This window comes from Diaporthe amygdali, assembly GCF_026229845.1.
Source record: "Diaporthe amygdali strain CAA958 chromosome Unknown NODE_34_length_500367_cov_65_467389, whole genome shotgun sequence".
In the NCBI taxonomy this organism is placed as follows: Eukaryota; Fungi; Ascomycota; class Sordariomycetes; order Diaporthales; family Diaporthaceae; genus Diaporthe; species Diaporthe amygdali.
Genome location: NW_026517054.1, coordinates 162,414 through 179,611, shown reverse-complemented (window position 1 = coordinate 179,611; position 17,198 = coordinate 162,414). Strand labels below are relative to the sequence as shown.

Here is a 17,198-nt window from a genome sequence, read left to right as displayed (position 1 = left end):
AGGTCTTCTTTAAGGACGAAAGATATTGCCCTTTCTGTTGGATTGATTGATCAAGCTTTAACGCCCCAACTCCCATCCCAGCTCTTCCTTTCCACAACAATTAGAAAGCAAGCCATGGCGACCACACTCGAGATAGTCATGCTTTTCACCTCGAAAAACGCTCGCTCAGACCTTGCCAGCCCTCATTCAGAATCCTGGAGAAGCCAGGTGGCACCGATACGCCCATACCAAAGAGTGGGCCCCCAGCAGCCGTACTGACATAAGAGTCGCTGCTGCCGGTATCACTGCTCGAGTCGGTGTCTGTGTCAACCAGATCCTCCACATCGATCCATCCATCCAATCCTGGGATTGGTCCACGCTCGCTGCTCGCCGATCGGGTACCGCAATTCACGGCGGCGGCCCGGTCCTTCTAAGCCGGGAGCCTGACACCCTCCCTCTCCATTTCATCGACGTACCTCTGCCACACGTCCACAACGTCGCCGTAGAACCCGACGTGCGCGTCCGCCAGCCTCCCGAGCTGGCCCTTGAACTCGACGCGCTTGATGCGCTCAAAGTCGGCGACCTCCTTGACGACCTCCTCGTCGAACATCTCGGACATCTTCCTCGCCGTCTCGGCCTCACGCGTGAGCTCGTCGATGCGGACCTCCAGCCTACGGAGCCGCTCGCGCCGGGCCTGCTCGTGGTCCACGCCGCGCACGTCCTCGATCTTGCTGCGGATGAAGCCCGCCGGGCCGCTGGCGCCAGTGCCTCCGTACCCGCTCGCCAGACTGTCGCGGTCGACGGTCGACTTGTTGAGATACTCGGTGAGCTGCTCATAGTCGAGCTGCTTCTGCTCGCGGGCCTTCAAGAGATTCTTGAGAGCCGCGGAGAACGCCACCATGTCGCGCAGGCTGCCCAGGTAATCCTGGTCCGTGTGGTCCTTGAGCTTCTTGAGCCCCGTCGCCGTGTCCTCGACGCTCGCTGCGAATGCGTGAACCGCGGCCTCGACGCCGGGTTCGAGATTTATGAGCTTCTGGAACTGCTCGGCCAGGTCGCGCAGGTCTATCTCGAGGTCGTTCTCGCGGCGTGCCACCCGGGCGACGAGCTTTTCGACTTGACCCAGGTCGTCGTCCAGCTTGTCGCTCTTCTCCTTGACCTCGATGAAGCGACGATCTGGCTTGTGCACCTTGGTGAAGACGTTGATGAAGGTGTCGGCAAAGTTGTCAAAGACGCCCCCACTGCCAGCCTCGGACGAGCTCGTGGTGTTGGCGCGGCTGGTCCGGCTCTGCATGGTGGCATTCCAGTCGGGCGATTCCAGAAATGTGTGCAATAGGGACGCGCGGCGGAGCATCGGGTGCTGGGAGCATCGTGAGAGGAAGCGCTGGAGAGAGTATGCGCGGCGCTGGGTGAAGTCGGTGCCGAAGCGATCTCCACGAACGTATTCCATACGCTGCTTGTCGGGGATGGGTGGAACAGCGCATGCTGGGTAGTCCTTGCTGAGGGTCTTGTAGAGGAATACAAAATCGGTGAAGCGCCGGCGGACTTGTGAGGTTGGTTTCTGGAAGGAGGAGAAGGTGGACTACAGGAGCAGTGATCAGCCGGTTTCCCTGGCAGCGGACGAAGGTATGTGGACAGGTAAAGGAGAAATAGAGAGTGCTTACATTTGTTGTGATCAAGTATGATACGTATGCATCTTTCGTGCCTGCGTTCTCGGTGTGAGGGTCGGTGACAGTGCACTCGAGTATCTCGTCGCCGCCGTTGCCGGGGTCCAGATGCTGTAGTCCGGCGGGATTCGCGCTGTCGTCGTGATGTGATTTGCTGCCAGCGCCCTCTTCATCGTGCCCTTCATGCTCTGCCGAGGTAGAGCTACCCACACGAATGTTCTGGTCGCTGTGCCATGAGATGTTGGAGAAGTTGTCCTGGTCGATTACTGCCATGATGGGCAGAGCTGCGGATGACGTACAGCCGTCAGACTGGTGCGACTCGGTCTTTTGCAAGGCGCTTCGAGTGGTGGTAAGAACTGAATAATCCAATGATTCCCGAAAGAGGTCACTGGTGATTCTTGGTAAGCTCTGTCTTGGTTATCGCAAGGCAGTGTGTGCTGCTGTCTAACGTCTTGAAGTCATCCCAGGCTGTCTCGGGTAATGGGCTGGGTCGATTGACGTACATGCTTGGGCAGAGAGGGTAGGAGCTGCTCCGCCTGCTTGGTGGGGGTTTGCAAAGGAAGCTTCCCCTTGCACCCTTGCACCCTCCCTCGGCTCTTGGCTTTGGCTTTGTCTTGGCTCGACCTGCCTACTAGGCCGCCAGGCCGCCAGGCACGCCAGGGTACTACCCAGGCCTGCACACACCTGCTGCTTGCTTCTTATTGAAGCTCTGTTCCAGCATCCTGGATGCATCTACACAAGTAATTTTTAGTCTTGATTTGTACTCTCGATTGCGCTGAGGCTTGGAAGCCTCTTGTTCTCTCTTAATAACTGAGCTTAAGCTGGAAGGAAACTGAAAGTCATCGTTGCCCTTCAAAGCAGGCATTGCATTGAGAAATATTGCTGCTGCCAGGCAATCAACAACAGAAAGTGTGCGGTCCGATGGGATAAGCTATACTCCGTGACCAATACGTTCATTCGCAGCATGGGCCTGATCCTGCCTCTCAGTGTACCGTTCTGAAGCAGTTCAAGGCCTCTAAGTCTATGAAATGGCCGTTGGTAGTTGCTTTTTCTCAAAGCAGTCTCATGTCCTCCACGAATGTGGAGAGTCGCACCCAGACAGTGCCATGAAATTATATGAGGTATGCAACATCGCCATGTGTGTTATGTGGTCCTGAGAAGCTGTACGATGCACCTGCAAAACAAAAGGGATTATTTTATGATGAGTCGGTATTTAAAAGGCCTTTGGGGGCCGGAAATACAGTTGTGTCTTCCTTACAAGAGGAATTCGGTATCAAGTACAAATGTGTCTATCAATTTCCAGTGCCGAGATGTCTTCTACCCTTTATTTGAAATCATTCCCGACTCCCCCTCTGCGCCGGCTCATTCTGGCGATGGTCTGGGGGGGCTATCCCTTCTCACGCGACGGAAATATATACTGATAATTTCCCTGTTTTCCTTAGACGCCTTTGACAAATGAGCCTACCTCGCCCTGGTACCCATGCATGCAGCTGGTTCGCAACGCCGAGCATCAGCTTTTACTCATTCTTCTTGCTGTCTGCGCTCTTGGCAGACACCTGCTCGGCCTGGTTAGCATCAACTTCTGCATCAATGGCCTCACCGACCTGCTGCTTCTCCAGCCCGGTCTCCTTGGCCTCCGCCTGTCTCTCTTGCCTCTCTTCCTTTTCGTCGATGTCCTCCACATCCCTGGGCGTCGCCAAGCCACTCTCCTGGTTTGACTCGTTCTGCTCGCTCTCGTCATCAATCAGCTCCTGCTGCTCCCTGAGAACCTCCAGGCGCAACTTGTTCGTCGCCGCGCCCTCAGCGGTGTGGACCTCGAGCTCAATCTCGTGGTACAGCTCCTCGGGAATCGACGAGAGCACACCAATAAGAGCGTCGATCTGGTTGGCAACGGCGTTGTCACCGGTCTGGCCATACATGTAGGCGTTGCTCAGAACGAGAAGGGTAGAGGGAACTCCCTCCTTCAACCGCAGGTCAAGCCAGGTCTGCAGGTCCTCACGCAGTCGCGCGGGTGAGACGCCATGGGATTTGATACCACGGCTAGCACAAGCCACCTGCAGCTCAGCGACCGTCAGGCTCTGCACTCCCTCGTAGCTGATTGCACGGTCGTCCCGCTTGATCTGTCGCATGCGGTGTCGGATCTGGTAACGGAGCATCATGTCTGTGCCGAATGTGTTGAGATTCATGTATCGGCACATAGACACCAGCTGCGGCCGCGACAGGTTGTCTAGAGTAAGGTCATCCTTGAAGGCTTTGCAGACCTTGATAACATCCTGCGCAGTAGGTTTCTCGCCCGTGGCACGGACTTTTCGGAAGAAGTTGGCAAACTCTTCCTTCTGCGCGGTCGCGACAGACAAGGGAAGCCCGGTCTCTTTAATGGACTGTCGGAGGAAGTCACTAACATCTCTCCGGAGCGCCCGCAGAGTTTGAGCCTTCTGATCCTTGGATTTCTGGTTCTCGTATGTACTGGGAAGAAGGTTCGGGAAGAGCTTCAGCGCGACGGGTAGTAGCAGTTCAGCGAATGGTATGATGACAAATGCTGAGAACGGAACGAGACGTCCCAGATCTTGAACTGTGCGCTGAAGTTGGCGATGTTCTCTCCGGGTGAGCTCGTAGCCTGCAGCCATCCTGACCGCGAGCTTTGTGCTGATCCTCACTTCAGTCGCCAAGAGCTTTGTGCCGTCCCAGTAATGCTGGGCCTCTTTCTTTATCTTTTGCCCGATGGTCAATTTCTTGTCCTTTTTGGGATCCTTCTTGGAAGCAGCGAAGGCATCCTTCCGCTCGGCGAGTTCAGCGTCGTTCTTGTCAGCGTCAGCTGCTGCCTTCTTGTCTTCCGCCTTCGACTCAGCCTCTTTTGTTTGGACCCCGGTCTTAGCGGCAGATGCTGTCTCCTTAGGTAAAGGTTTCTTAGCCTCCTCAGCATTGAAGCCAGGCGGCGGGCCAGAAGGGGGGCCGCCTCGGTTGGTATCGGTGGTGACAGAGCGGATAGGGATGAGCAGCGCTAGGGCAGAATTCTGTAGCTGAATGTTTCGAGCATTGCGACCAAGATGAATGGAGCTGGCTCGCAGTGTTGATCTTGATATTGCCCGACCTGCGAAGTGGACTGGTGAGCCTTCGTCTATACTTGATCTCGACTCCGGACATGTATATGATATGAGGGCCAAACTTACCACTGCCAGCGAAAGGGTTTACAACAACGGCTCTACGAGCCACACTTGCAGATGCGCTCATGATGAGGGCGCGATTTTGACAGGGACGGAAAGAAGGTGTGTTCTAAAACGGAAGAGAGGTCAAGATGTCGAAAAGGGAGAGTGGGAAAAAGTCAGGTATGCATGTAGGCGGGAGGCGACATGTAAGAGGGAAAAGGGGAGAGAATCGCAACGCTGGCGTGCAGGTCCAGCTGCAACTGGCATTGGATTGTTGAGTGACCTCACGTGGGGCCGGTTGTCAGGTACAGGCACTGGATGTTCCCCCAAAGCGGCGTTATTATGTAACTACGCCAGATGGCAAGATGGCTTGTCAGTCGAGTTCTGGAGCCTGCACATCGACTGTCGACTCAGGAGAGAGTCTCAGAACCACCGAGTGGCATCCCAGATCGCATGCACACTAGAACAGGCCCGAGAACTGAACGTCTCTTTTGCTGGCGCTGGCTTTGTTTCTCATGCGAGGTTCCAGAGTGACATGTGAAACGGGCCCGCCACTTGTCACGAATTCCGGATCTGCCGACGGCCCAAGCTTTTCGGTCCCTTCCAGACCCTCGGGGCGACCAAACCATCGCTGCTACCCAAGCACCGGAGCGCTTATGAGCTAGGTACCTATGTGCACTAGACACGGATAGGAACTGGCCGTCAGCATGTCAGCCTAAAGCGTCCCGACCACCGATATTGTTCTGCAGGACTGAGGAAATGGACATGTCTTACCTTGGGAAACAAGTCCCTCATTACCAATCCACGTATATATCCGTAATGAATCCGTTTGCATCACGCTGGAGATGTCCCTGCCTGTGAATGTTCGATACCTCTTTGGTCGCACACAGGTCAATTCTCGCGCCCTATATAGACTATGTACTTTTGGGAGGATGCATACTTTGGTTGTGGGATTGACAACTGCCTAGGAGCACTGGACCTTTCTTGCACCACTTGAATTCAAGTACTCCCAGAACTAGGAAGGAGCTGATCGATTGCAAGCGTGTTGCGCCCATCTTTTCACATACTGAAACGGTATTCATCATGTTTGATTTTCTCTTCTGAAATGTGAGGCTTATGCTCGCCTAATGTGACTCGATCAGTCTGCGTGCGGCGAGGCTGTCCGTACACTGCACAGCCCAGTCAGAGGGCGTCTTGCCAACGCACCCGAGCAGTTGGTTGAGATCGTCAAGTAGAACCAAGCAAATACGCAAATTTCTCTCGCCCTCAACAGCAAATGCATCATGGCACCTGCGTCTTTCCAGGTAGTATCAGACCTCCACCTGGAGACTCTCCCATCCTACGAGTTCGACATCAAGCAGACGGCACCCAACATAGCTTTGCTGGGCGACATTGGCCGAGTCATTGATGATGGACTTTTCACATTTTTTGAGAGGCTGTTAAATAAGTACTGGAACGTCGTGTTTCTTCTTGGTAATCACGAGCCCCTTGGAACAAGTTGGGAAGCTGCAAAGACTCGGATTCATGCGTTCGCGGACAAGATGGAAGAGCTCAGGGGGAGGTCTACCATAGGCAGGTTTGTCTTTCTCGACAGGACACGCTTCGACCTCAACAACGACCTCACGATTCTGGGCTGTACCCTGTTCTCCAACATCGTCCCGCGACAAGCCACGGATGTGGGCGACCGTCTAATCGATTTCAAACAAATTCACGGGTGGACAGTGGCCGACCACATCACTGCTCATAGAAGGGATGTGGAGTGGCTCAATCAGCAAGTGTGTGAAATCAAAGAGAGAGAGCCCCACAGAAGCATTGTTATCTTCACGCATCATAGTCCGACCATCGACTACAGAGCCGTGAACCCAAGGCATGCCAGCAGTTCAGTCTCAACGGGGTTTTGCTCGGACCTGGGCCATGAGGCATGTTGGAAGAGCGAGGCTGTTGTTTTCTGGGGATTTGGGCATACTCACTTCAACTGTGACTTTGTCCAAGACTATGGTCAACGTGTCGTGGCAAACCAAAAAGGTTATAAAGAGTGTTGGCAGGATGAGTACGATGCGAGCAGAATATATATCATCGGCAGGGCTTGCAGCTCGGGATTGCTCGACGTATAGGTCGAGGTCGTGGTTAGAACGAGTGGCACGGCTGCGTACCTGTGGGCTAGAGATCCAAATCTTCTGGCAAGAAAGGGCAGAAAGTGTCCAGACTATGCACAGTATGACTGCTCGACCAACACCCTCAGAGACTGGCTGGTTCATGCAAATCGACACAGTAGCATGGGCAAGAACGGCGTGAACGGTTCCTGGCACCCAGCAGTCCGAGACCTGTCCAAACTCCGCGCCGTCAGCGGCAGCACATCCCAGGACATTAAGCCATGGACTGTTAACTCCAAGCCAAGCCAAGGGCTTCAGCCCCAGACCGGATCAATGGAGCAACGTCAACGGTGCAGTGATCATGCCTTACTCGCGAGTCTTTTGATGAGCTGCTAATCAAATGGGTCAACGGTGTCGAGTTGCATCCACCTCAAGAGGATTCAGGCCAGATGGCAGCAGGGACAAAGGCACCTAGGCTAGACACTCGAGAAGTGTTGCCTGAGAACAGCTGGGCGCCAGCTGGGACGCTATGGCTTCTCAACAAATCGGTTTGGCTTTTGCTGAGATGGGTGTCACGGGGGTTGGGCTTATCGCAGAAGCCAAAACGAGGAACCCGCCTAACAGGCATCCACACAATTTACATAATGAGGGAAATAAGGAAATACAAGTAATTATCACCGAAGATTCGCAAACCGAACTCAAATGGCGCCGCGGCCCAGGGCCTGTCGAGCTTTCCCCGCGACTTTATTCTCTTGATCCATGGACGGACGCTCTTCGGTTGTCCGTCGACTTTAGGTGACGCAGATCACCCCCCCGGAGTTAGCAATTCATCAGCAGATGATTGATAATTCTCGACTGCCCTCTCCTTGCCCACGTTTCCCCCCTTCCCTCTCCCTCTCCCAGCAGCCCTCCCACATTGTGTCGTCTGCAACATCGTACGCCATGGATATTTCTTGAGGTATCCCCATTTTGTCCTGTGGTCTCCTTGCCTGGTCCCCTTGGGATCGCCTGTCCTTGCCCCCGCATCGTACGGGTTTCGGGAAACGCGCATCCTGAAGTCAACCAACCTACTATCGCATCCTATCGTATCCCCTCGAGTATCGCACAGCAACAAGGCTTCTCAGCCTTCCTGGGGCCGGTCTAGTCTAGTAGAAGGCAAGCACTACTGCGCTGCACATCCACACCCACCTACCCACCCACACATCGCCCACTCTAGGCACTCATATCATAACATGAGATTAAGGCGAGCGGCCCGTGTCATTCTGGTCGGCGCACCCGGCGTTGGAAAAGGCACCCAGTCCGAAAGGCTCCTACACCGCTTTCCGCAGCTGCAATGCATCAGCTCTGGTGACCTTTTGCGAAACAATGTCAAGAACAGGACTGCGCTTGGTTCGTATTCCCCACGCCGATATCGGCACCTCACCCCAACGATACGCCTCACTGCTAACGCGACTCGTGTCGTAGGCATACAAGTCGAGAGCACCCTCAAGGCCGGTGGTCTCGTCTCCGACAGCCTCATCTTGCGCCTGATCAACAACGAGCTGAGCAAGCGAGGATGGCTCGGCCAGCCGCAGGTCATGACGCTGAACTCCTCGGCAGTCGGGGCCGAAGGCGAGGCATATAGCAACGAGAACGAGATGGCCGCCTTTTTGTCCGCACCACCCAAGAGCTTCGCTGCCCGCCCCTCAGAAGACCCATCGGCCTCTTTTCTGTTGGATGGGTTCCCACGGACGGCAGCGCAGGCCGATCAGCTCGACGCAATGGTCCCCGTCAACCTTGCAGTGTCCATCAAGACCCCGTTCGACGTGATACTGGAGCGTATCTCGGGGCGGTGGGTGCATGAGCCCTCGGGACGAGTGTACAACACTACATTCAATGCGCCAAAGGTGCCCGGGCGCGATGACATCACAGGCGAGCCGCTGGTGAAGAGGGCCGATGATGACGAGGAGACGTACCGGAATCGATTTCGCAAGTTCCAGGAGACGAGCGAGCCGTTGCTGGAACATTACGCCCGTCAGGGAGTGCTTATAGAGGTCGAGGGCTTGAGCAGTGACGAGATCAGCCCAAAGCTGTTCAAGGAGTTCGAGAACCGCTTTTGCGAGTAACGGCCATGTACGAGTTGACTGTAGGGTTTTGGCGGCTCAGAAAATCAAGCTGGTTTTGGGAAATGGCTGTGTGATATCCGGGAGGCTTCGGCTCAAACCGTACGGCGTTTATTGAGCAACAGCAGCAGGAAATGACTGCTCGGTTGTCCTTCTTGGGGGCGACTATCGATTCCCCATGTTGTATTCTCTTTTGTTTTGCTGGCATGCAATGGAACTTGAGCACCGGCTTGGATTGCAACTTTTTCCGTTAGGAAGCGCAGAGCAAACGCAACTTTGTTTTACAGATCCCAGATGTTCATATACCACCAGCCGGGGCTGTCTCCTAAAAATAAAAAGACTGGTCGATCCCTCAAGGCGCGAGCATGATTTACAACGTACATGGTGGCTTACAGCAGCCACCATGCAACATGCCGGCTCGAAGCATGCGTTCCAGTAGCACAAAAATGCGCACGCATGATCCCTTCTTGGTGCCTTGCATGACACTACCGAGGTGGTCTTCTATGTTGATGTTTACGAATCCATATTTATCAAGACCGAAGCAAGCTAGGGTCTATTGGCATGTGGGCATACGCATGTGATGACTGAGCAGCCACTGCAACTCTTTCTATACAAACTCTATGTGGAGTGGGAAAGAGAATGATGTGATCTCGAACCGATGGGCTTGCCTAGTGTCCTCATCTATCCAGACGACATATTACAGAATATGGTCTGCGCCTTTGAATTAGGGATAACCCACAGTGATCCCGGGAGGTCTCGTCGTGTCATGTTACTCAATGGTTGTGTATTGAACGCAAAGAGAGATGGACTTCTTCGCGAAGGAATAGTCATAGATCTCTCACAACGACTCAGTATACCTAGCTCGCAATGAGCATCACAGTACTTACAGCGATGCTGCTCATCCTCCAGCGTCTTGATATTCGCGGCGTCACACGACGGGTTCAAGCAAACGGAACATTGGTCAGCGGTGAGATGGGGCTGGCTGTGTGCGCCCGTCGCGAATGACGAGATTACGAAGCTGCTCGAGGGCAAGACAGGATGTCCTACCGCAAGACTGGCTCGCAAAAGACAACCATTGCGCGAGGCGGCGAGGCCTCACCTGGTTACAAGTGCAGCCTTGCCTATGACAGTTGTCTGTGCTGCCCAGTAGACGTTTCGAGGGACGTGGGACGCCGTCTCATTGAACCCTTTAGACTATGGGTATGGGGTTGCATCCAACCAGCCCTAGCACAGTAGGGGTAGCCGCGTACAGTACCCACCTGGGCACGCAAGTGATCCAGACAGGCGGGTCCCGCCCGGTTTACAGGGCCTGGCGTCATCCACGGGCAAAGACGGTAGGACGGCGGATGGGCGACGGGCTGCCCCTTCCGCAACTGGGTCTGAACCCGTGGGCGGAAGGTGCAGTAGCGCAGCGTGCAGCTGCAGGTGCGCTGATCACACGGTCCGGCCTCAGGAGTCTGCGAGTCTGCGAGTCTGGGAGTCGGTGCTTCCAAGCCTTTGTTCCAAGGTTCCAAGGTTCCACCGCTCCAGGGGCTGTCCCTCCCCTCCTCCGCACCAGCAAGCCTGCCAAGGACCCTGCCGTGCAAGCATGACCTCCTCATCGTTCCTTGGGACTTCATCATCACTCTCACCCGCTGTCTTCTCATGTTTGGTGTGTTGTTTTCTTATGACTTCCCGCGGGCCCTGATTGCATATACACATCACCTGGAATAAGCGGCCTACTAATCCACTCATTATCACCTGTCTGTCTTGATCGAACGAGGTTACCACGTCACCTGCTACTTGTTCTCATCCTGCGACACGAGCTTCCACAGCTTCCACTTTTTTGTTTTACAAAACATGGAACTACAAACACGTTGAGACTTAAAGGTCATACATCCCTGGACGACTTTTGCATGGCTTGATTGTTTCTTCTTTTAATCTCGTCTGTCGTAGACTGGGTTGTACACTGTCTCAAATCGACCTGGGGCTCGATAAGCTGAGGGCATCAGAGTGGTCCAGCGGACACTGTTACCCAGACTCCGGATTTTGCTTTCAGGGAATAGACCACACATCGACAGCGCACCGCCATGACGAGACTACGGGTTGTCCTGAAGGGTGCGGTGCTCGGCGCCTTGGGTATCGGAGCCACCGCGAAGACTTCCGCACCTTACCAAGCCCCGCTGGACGTTGATCATGACGGATTCGAGAGCCGGGCCTCGCTTGGCGCCGCATATATGGACATTATCGACCCAATGTTGGAAGTCCTGAGCACGATGCAGGAGGAGTACTTCGCGCCATGGCTGGGAACATGGCCGGAAGCAATCGACTGGACCGCCGCCGTCATGGGCACGCACGTCTCCGGCGCTCTCAAATCTATATCGCGCGCCCTTGACCTTATCCCAATATCAGGACAGGCTGGCGACAGATACAAGGAGAATCTCGTCACTCTTTTCTTCTCGCAGGTTCTAAGCTTCTATTTCGGGCAGGACCATTTCGCCATTAGGAATCAGGCGTACGATGACATCCTTTGGGTTGTCCTCGGCTGGCTCGAGACTATTCAATTCATCGACCTGCACACTACTCTCAACTTCAAAGACGTCGTGGACACCCCAGGCTTCGCAAAGTGGCACGGTAATATATGGACGCCCGCATTTTCACATCGAGCGAGGGTATTCTGGAATCTCGCCAAGGCTGGCTGGGACTGGGATCTCTGCGGCGGAGGTATGACTTGGAACCCGAGGCTGGAGCCGTACAAAAACGCCATCACCAACGAGCTCTTCATATCAGCTTCGGCGTCCATGTACCTGTACTTCCCGGGCGATTGGAACGATTCCCCCTTTTTCAACGGGCTGGACACCAGCAGCGGAGAGCATTTTTCTAGACCCCGAGAGCACGATATCTTCAGGCCACACGATCCTACCTTTCTGCAATTCGCACTAGATGGGTACCGATGGCTGGAGGAATCCGGCATGATGAACGACCAAGGTTTATATGTTGACGGATTCCACATTTCTGGGTGGAATGACCCCACGAATACCAACAAGAAGTGTGACGTGCGCAATGAGCAGGTCTATACTTACAATCAGGGTGTTATTCTGACTGGTCAGATCGACCTGTGGAAGATCACGGGCAACTACTCATACGTCGATGATGGCCATCGCCTCATTAGGAATGTCATTAACGCGACCGGATGGAATCTACATCGTCAGACACCAATCGACCACGGTCTAAGTGACAGAAGCTACACTGACGGCGAGCCATGGGAAGGCAGCAAACTTCCGCCATGGCATGGCCTCGGCCGCGCTGGCATTATAGAAGAAGCCTGCGACAGCGATGGGACTTGTTCCCAAGATAGTCAAACTTTCAAAGGCATCTTCTTTCACCATCTCACGGCATTCTGCACATCGTCACTGTCCCTGGACGACTTCCTCGTCTATAACGGACACACCCGTGAACAGCTGCGCTCTCATTCAGAACAGTGCAGGTCATATGCCCCTTGGCTTCGGCACAATGTTCGTGCCATGATAAGAACAAGGAACGACGCGGGTTTAGTTGGTATGTGGTGGACTGCAGGCTACCTTGCCCTCAAGGATAAAATGCCGCCTCAGGATGACATTCGAGATCCCAACGCGGTGGATTATAGGAATGATGGTGTGCCCGACGATCCGGTATGGAGACGCACGCCAACAGGCGTAACTCCTCCAAAAGTTCCTCAGATTCCCTTACCCGAGCCTTACAAAGCCGACAATCATGTCGCATCAAACACCCATCAACCAACACCAAGACCACCGCAGGAAGATAGTGAAGGCGTCAGACACTATGACGGAGCGAATGCCGGCAAGAGAAAGGCCTCCTCTTTGATTACAGAAGATCTCAACGACCGCGGTCGAGGCCGGACCGTCGAGACCCAGGGTAGCGGACTGGCGTTACTGAGGGCTTTCTGGGAGATTTCAACACGAACTCGATCTAACAAAGAGGAAGCGAGTGCCGGGAAACGAGTTGATCCTGCTGAGTTATAAGCATTCGTGAGGAGATTGAATTGCAATACCTCAAACTTGGTCACTTCTGTATATCTAGACCTTGGTCACATAGCCTTTTCTTCAGAAATTCCTAGCTTATTCCGTGAGTCAATTGTGGCATCGACGTCTTTCAGTGCTCTCAACCAAATCACACTTGAGCTGCTAGCTCGCGCGAGGTAGTTCTATCGGAAGATTTCCATCTCACAGTGGTCAACACTCGTATAGCAGTAGCTGCCAATTCAGAAAGCAGTCTGCAACGAGTCTCCTTTTACTTCATTTTGACTTCCGCTCTGTACCGGCAGACACCTTTCACCAACTCTACTAGACAGGTTGGTTTTTGAAAAATGAACAATTCATTTCTTGATGCAGACCTGAACTCCCAGCTAGTCGCGGTGCTATACAAGTCCACATGATCCAGAAAGGTGACCCAACGTTCTGTAGTGATCATTGCAGCATCAATCAAGATGTTCCCGTCCAGTCGTGAAGCTGCCGATGCAAGAGTAGAGGCGCAGGACATTCTCACCTCAGATCCATTGTGTCGTTCGTCGCTCCTTGATCCAAGCTACAAAAATCTCCAGCCTAGTCGCGCCACTCATCACCGCCCCTAACATCAGCAGGTACCCTCGAGCTACCGGAGCTGCCTCCCCCCTCGTCATCGTCATCATCCAGGGCCAGGGCAAGCTCGTCGGGATCCTTCATCTTGGCATCAGGGTCGACCGACTCGCCGTCCGCGCCCAGGATGCCGTGCTCCTCCTCGCTGAACGCCTCTGCGTCCCCGCCCAAGACCCCGTCGTCCGCGCTGACCGAGATGCCCCTACGGCCCCAGGCGGACCGCTTCGGGCCGCGCCCGTTCCCGAGAGCGGGAGCGCTCTCCTCGTCGTCGTCCCCGCCGCGCCCGCCCTGGGTGTCAACGTGCTTGCCGAAGATGCGCCGCAGCAGCCAGCTCCGGCGCATGTCGTCCGCGTCGACGACGCCGCCGCTGCGGAGCTTGACGCGCTGGCGGGTGTAATATACCCACGCGAAGTCGACGTACAGGGCCGTCTGGATCAGGCCGAAGATGATCTGCACGGGCTTGGGCTTGATGTCCTGGATGTCGAGCTCGCGCGCCAGCCAGTTCAGGACGTAGAGACCGCGGTACAGACCCAGCGCGAGTAGGTAGTAGCTGTCGATGACGGTGGGAACGCTGGTCTGGCGGAGGAGGAGGAGCTGCGGGAGGACGCAGACGGACTCGAGGATGTACGAGAGGTTCCAAAGCCACTGTGTCGTGGGGCGAGCGTGTTAGTATGGGTCGATCGATTTGGGAGAATAAGGGGGGCTTTGACTCACGTAGAACATGCTCCATTCATCCTTTCCTTGGAAGATCAACATGGTAAACGGCGACAGGAGCAGACCGCCGAAGAAGCACGCTGCACCCAGCTTCCAGGCCAGCTCCTTCTCTCGAGTCCGGGGGAAGACCCATTGCATGAGACCGATGATGTAGAATGAGGACAGGATGTAGAAGATCTTGAATATTATGTTGTAGACATATTGGCCGCGGCCGAATAGATCGGTGTAGCGGGCGAGGAAGACAACGCAGTAGAGCACTTGGGTGATGAAAGAGACGCCTGTTCATTGTCGCTGGTCAGCCCTATGTCCCCAGGAATTCGTCTGCCGTGCGCATAGGCAGCTAATGAGGGTTCCAATACCTTCGGCACTTCGATTGCGGTGTATCGAGGTCATGAGGATGAATTTGGACGCCAGGTGACAGAAGTCTCCCGCGATGCGGAAGAGCTGTACGCGCAACATTTAGCCTCGGTACTCTATAGCCAACCTGCCCAAGGTGCCTCTTACATTCCACGCCGTCATTTTGGTCGGGTTCCTCTCAGGCGTAGGGAAAAATCAAAAGATAGCCTCCGGGTGGAGGAGCTCAGTTCTGGCAATATGGCCCTGCCTTCAACTTTGGACCAACCTGTCGCGAAGCTGTGCCAGTGCGTCCCTTGACTAGTAGGTTTCAAAGTGCACAACACAGAGGGTAACGTTCCGCCAACAAGGCACTTTTGATAAGTTGCGAGCTTTGCGCTCTCTGCAGAGGAGAAGACGCCCTTGAAGTCTCGAGGCCGAGGGTCGAAAAGCTCTGGGGCTTGCGTGCGTGTGTCGGCCAGGCTCCTGGATAGTTTGCCCGTGCTGTAAGTATGTATGAAGGTGCCGCCAGGCGATCAGGAGGGTCGGCAACTTACGTGGAGCTCCTGGATAGCGTATCAGCTGTGGGCCTGGGGACGTCACCCACGCGCCTGATCCTTGCTAGCTGGGCGGGCCACGGCAACTCTAGTCAGCAGCCTGCTATCCACTATGGCGGCCCAGAAACAGCACCAGGCAGCTGAATAATTATCGGACGAGTTTCTTCGACTCATCATGTAGTAGCAGCACTTGACCATGTTCACACTCAGAATACATGAGTCGTAGAGACAGCTTCAAATGCAATTTGCTCAATGCATTCATTGTATGCGAGTACCGTAATCAACGCCAAACCAACGCCGAGCTGTCCGTGATGGGTATCAAAATGCTCTTGGGCGTTAACAAAGCCAAACCCCGGCAGTGTACAGCAAACTTCAGATTCCACCCCGACAACGAAAGCCAAATACCAAAACCTTCTCTCGCCCTTTATTCCGGGGTAACTTGCCCTCTCGAGAGTTTTTCAACTCTCGTTCATCTATGCAAGAAAGCACCTAAGCCAAAGTTCCCAGCTGGGGTTGACAGCCAAATCCAACGGCACCACGTGCGAGTTAATAAAAACTGCTTAGGTGACGCTTTGTCTGCTGGGTGCGAAACGTCCACTCCCTCCCCATCATAGCTCTCCCTGGATCATGCTCGGTAGCCACTCCATCTTTTCATCGTTGAACTTATGACTGCAAGGCGTCAGTAAGGCACAAATTGAAGCAGATCGAGCAAACTTACGCCTCAAACTCTGTGTTCACAAGGGAACGAGGACCGTACTCGACCTCGAGCATCTCCTTGTACTTGAAGGGGATCTTGGCTGGGGATCCCTCGAATGTCGTAGAGCGTAGAGGGTAGAGGAAGGTATCCTGGAGGACTGTTAGCCTACCATCCATGACATGGTGCCTAGTGGCTGTTCCTACCCTGAATTCATGGCCGTCTTTGCAGGAGAGAATTCCCTCGCCTTCTGGATGCGTCAGGTTGTACCTGACCGTAGTAATGTCGATAAAAAGGCCGCTGGTCGTGTCGATCCATCGTGCGTCAATGACATTGAGCTTATCCGTCTGCTCTCGGTTGACATAGTTGGGGTTAATCTCAAGCATGTAGTCGCGGCCCTCGGGAATGCGCGGTGTCCTATAATGGAAGACAGACATGTTGTAGTATGAAGCGAGGTAGTGGATGGCAGCCTCGGAAACCTGGACGTCGGCGTCTGTGTCCCAGGGCAGGATCTTCTTGCCCCACCACCAACCAAGCAGCGAGCCATGCATCAGCCACGTTTCGACACCTAGGTCCGAGAAGGTGGCGAGGTATGTCTGGAGGAGATTCTTCAGGGCCGCCTTCTGCTCATGATAAGGGAGCGCCTTCTCGGCGAATCGCCCGTCATAGTGAGGGTGGAAGAGAGACTCGTGGAAGTACTTCTCCGGTGGGTCGTAGGCTCTTGCGCTCATGTCTTTATGCAGCCTTGTCCGTACCTGGGCGAAATCGGCGTCCCCTCGCACAGTAGGGACTGCGCATATCCCCAAAATGAGGGTGGACAGCGGCAGGAGCCTGTTGAGCTGCATCGTGGGAGGATGCCGGTGTGCTCCTGATCAGGATTGCAGCGCCGAGAAGCAGGTCTGACTAGGCATGAAAGAGATGACAGGAGCGAGGTCGTAGCTGTAGAGCCCGATCGCTGGGCTGACAGAGACCAGGCACGGGTCGTACGGTCTGTTGTGTTGTGTTGAGAGACCTCAGAACCAAAGCTGACAAGCAAGGCGAGACAGGGAAGATTGGCAAATATGTCGACAGTACTCTCGGAGAAACCAGAATAAATGACCGCAAGATTGGTGTCTAAGGAGCGGCAGCAGTCACGGTGCGACGTGAATGTCTCTCTCTTGACAAAGATCTTTTGACCTCAGACGCACAGCACAGTTGGAGACATGCGGAATGGAAGGAGGGCACGCGACCATAAATGGATATAAGATGGGCTTTCCGGCCGCATATGCAGTCGACAGGCGGTCCTGGAGATAAATATCACCGT

The 17,198-nt window shown here is 54.5% G+C and overlaps 7 protein-coding genes across 7 annotated transcripts; 3 read left to right on the top strand and 4 right to left on the bottom strand.

The window, feature by feature from the left end:
• Positions 1 to 145: 145 nt before the first annotated feature.
• J7T55_005463 (uncharacterized protein) lies at positions 146 to 1,916 on the bottom strand (the record flags this gene model as incomplete). Its single annotated transcript, XM_053132961.1, has 3 exons — positions 146 to 362; positions 456 to 1,558; positions 1,641 to 1,916. The coding sequence occupies 3 exons, from the start codon at positions 1,914 to 1,916 to the stop codon at positions 146 to 148; spliced, it is 1,596 nt and encodes a 531-aa protein (XP_052989083.1).
• Positions 1,917 to 3,160: 1,244 nt separating this feature from the next.
• On the bottom strand, positions 3,161 to 4,874 carry J7T55_005462 (uncharacterized protein; the record flags this gene model as incomplete). The annotated part of the gene is made up of 2 exons (XM_053132960.1): positions 3,161 to 4,644; positions 4,814 to 4,874. The coding sequence occupies 2 exons, from the start codon at positions 4,872 to 4,874 to the stop codon at positions 3,161 to 3,163; spliced, it is 1,545 nt and encodes a 514-aa protein (XP_052989082.1).
• A 1,198-nt stretch (positions 4,875 to 6,072) lies between these two features.
• Positions 6,073 to 6,903, top strand: J7T55_005461 (uncharacterized protein; the record flags this gene model as incomplete). The annotated part of the gene is made up of 1 exon (XM_053132959.1): positions 6,073 to 6,903. One exon carries the CDS (start codon positions 6,073 to 6,075, stop codon positions 6,901 to 6,903), a length of 831 nt encoding a protein of 276 aa, XP_052989081.1.
• A 1,211-nt stretch (positions 6,904 to 8,114) lies between these two features.
• Positions 8,115 to 8,987, top strand: J7T55_005460 (uncharacterized protein; the record flags this gene model as incomplete). The annotated part of the gene is made up of 2 exons (XM_053132957.1): positions 8,115 to 8,271; positions 8,347 to 8,987. The coding sequence occupies 2 exons, from the start codon at positions 8,115 to 8,117 to the stop codon at positions 8,985 to 8,987; spliced, it is 798 nt and encodes a 265-aa protein (XP_052989080.1).
• Positions 8,988 to 11,053: 2,066 nt separating this feature from the next.
• Positions 11,054 to 12,985, top strand: J7T55_005459 (glycosyl hydrolase; the record flags this gene model as incomplete). Its single annotated transcript, XM_053132956.1, has 1 exon — positions 11,054 to 12,985. One exon carries the CDS (start codon positions 11,054 to 11,056, stop codon positions 12,983 to 12,985), a length of 1,932 nt encoding a protein of 643 aa, XP_052989079.1.
• Positions 12,986 to 13,564: 579 nt separating this feature from the next.
• J7T55_005458 (uncharacterized protein) lies at positions 13,565 to 14,830 on the bottom strand (the record flags this gene model as incomplete). The annotated part of the gene is made up of 4 exons (XM_053132955.1): positions 13,565 to 14,242; positions 14,312 to 14,589; positions 14,671 to 14,755; positions 14,816 to 14,830. The coding sequence occupies 4 exons, from the start codon at positions 14,828 to 14,830 to the stop codon at positions 13,565 to 13,567; spliced, it is 1,056 nt and encodes a 351-aa protein (XP_052989078.1).
• Positions 14,831 to 15,809: 979 nt separating this feature from the next.
• J7T55_005457 (uncharacterized protein) lies at positions 15,810 to 16,740 on the bottom strand (the record flags this gene model as incomplete). Its single annotated transcript, XM_053132954.1, has 3 exons — positions 15,810 to 15,870; positions 15,920 to 16,047; positions 16,102 to 16,740. 3 exons carry the CDS (start codon positions 16,738 to 16,740, stop codon positions 15,810 to 15,812), a joined length of 828 nt encoding a protein of 275 aa, XP_052989077.1.
• Positions 16,741 to 17,198: the final 458 nt, after the last annotated feature.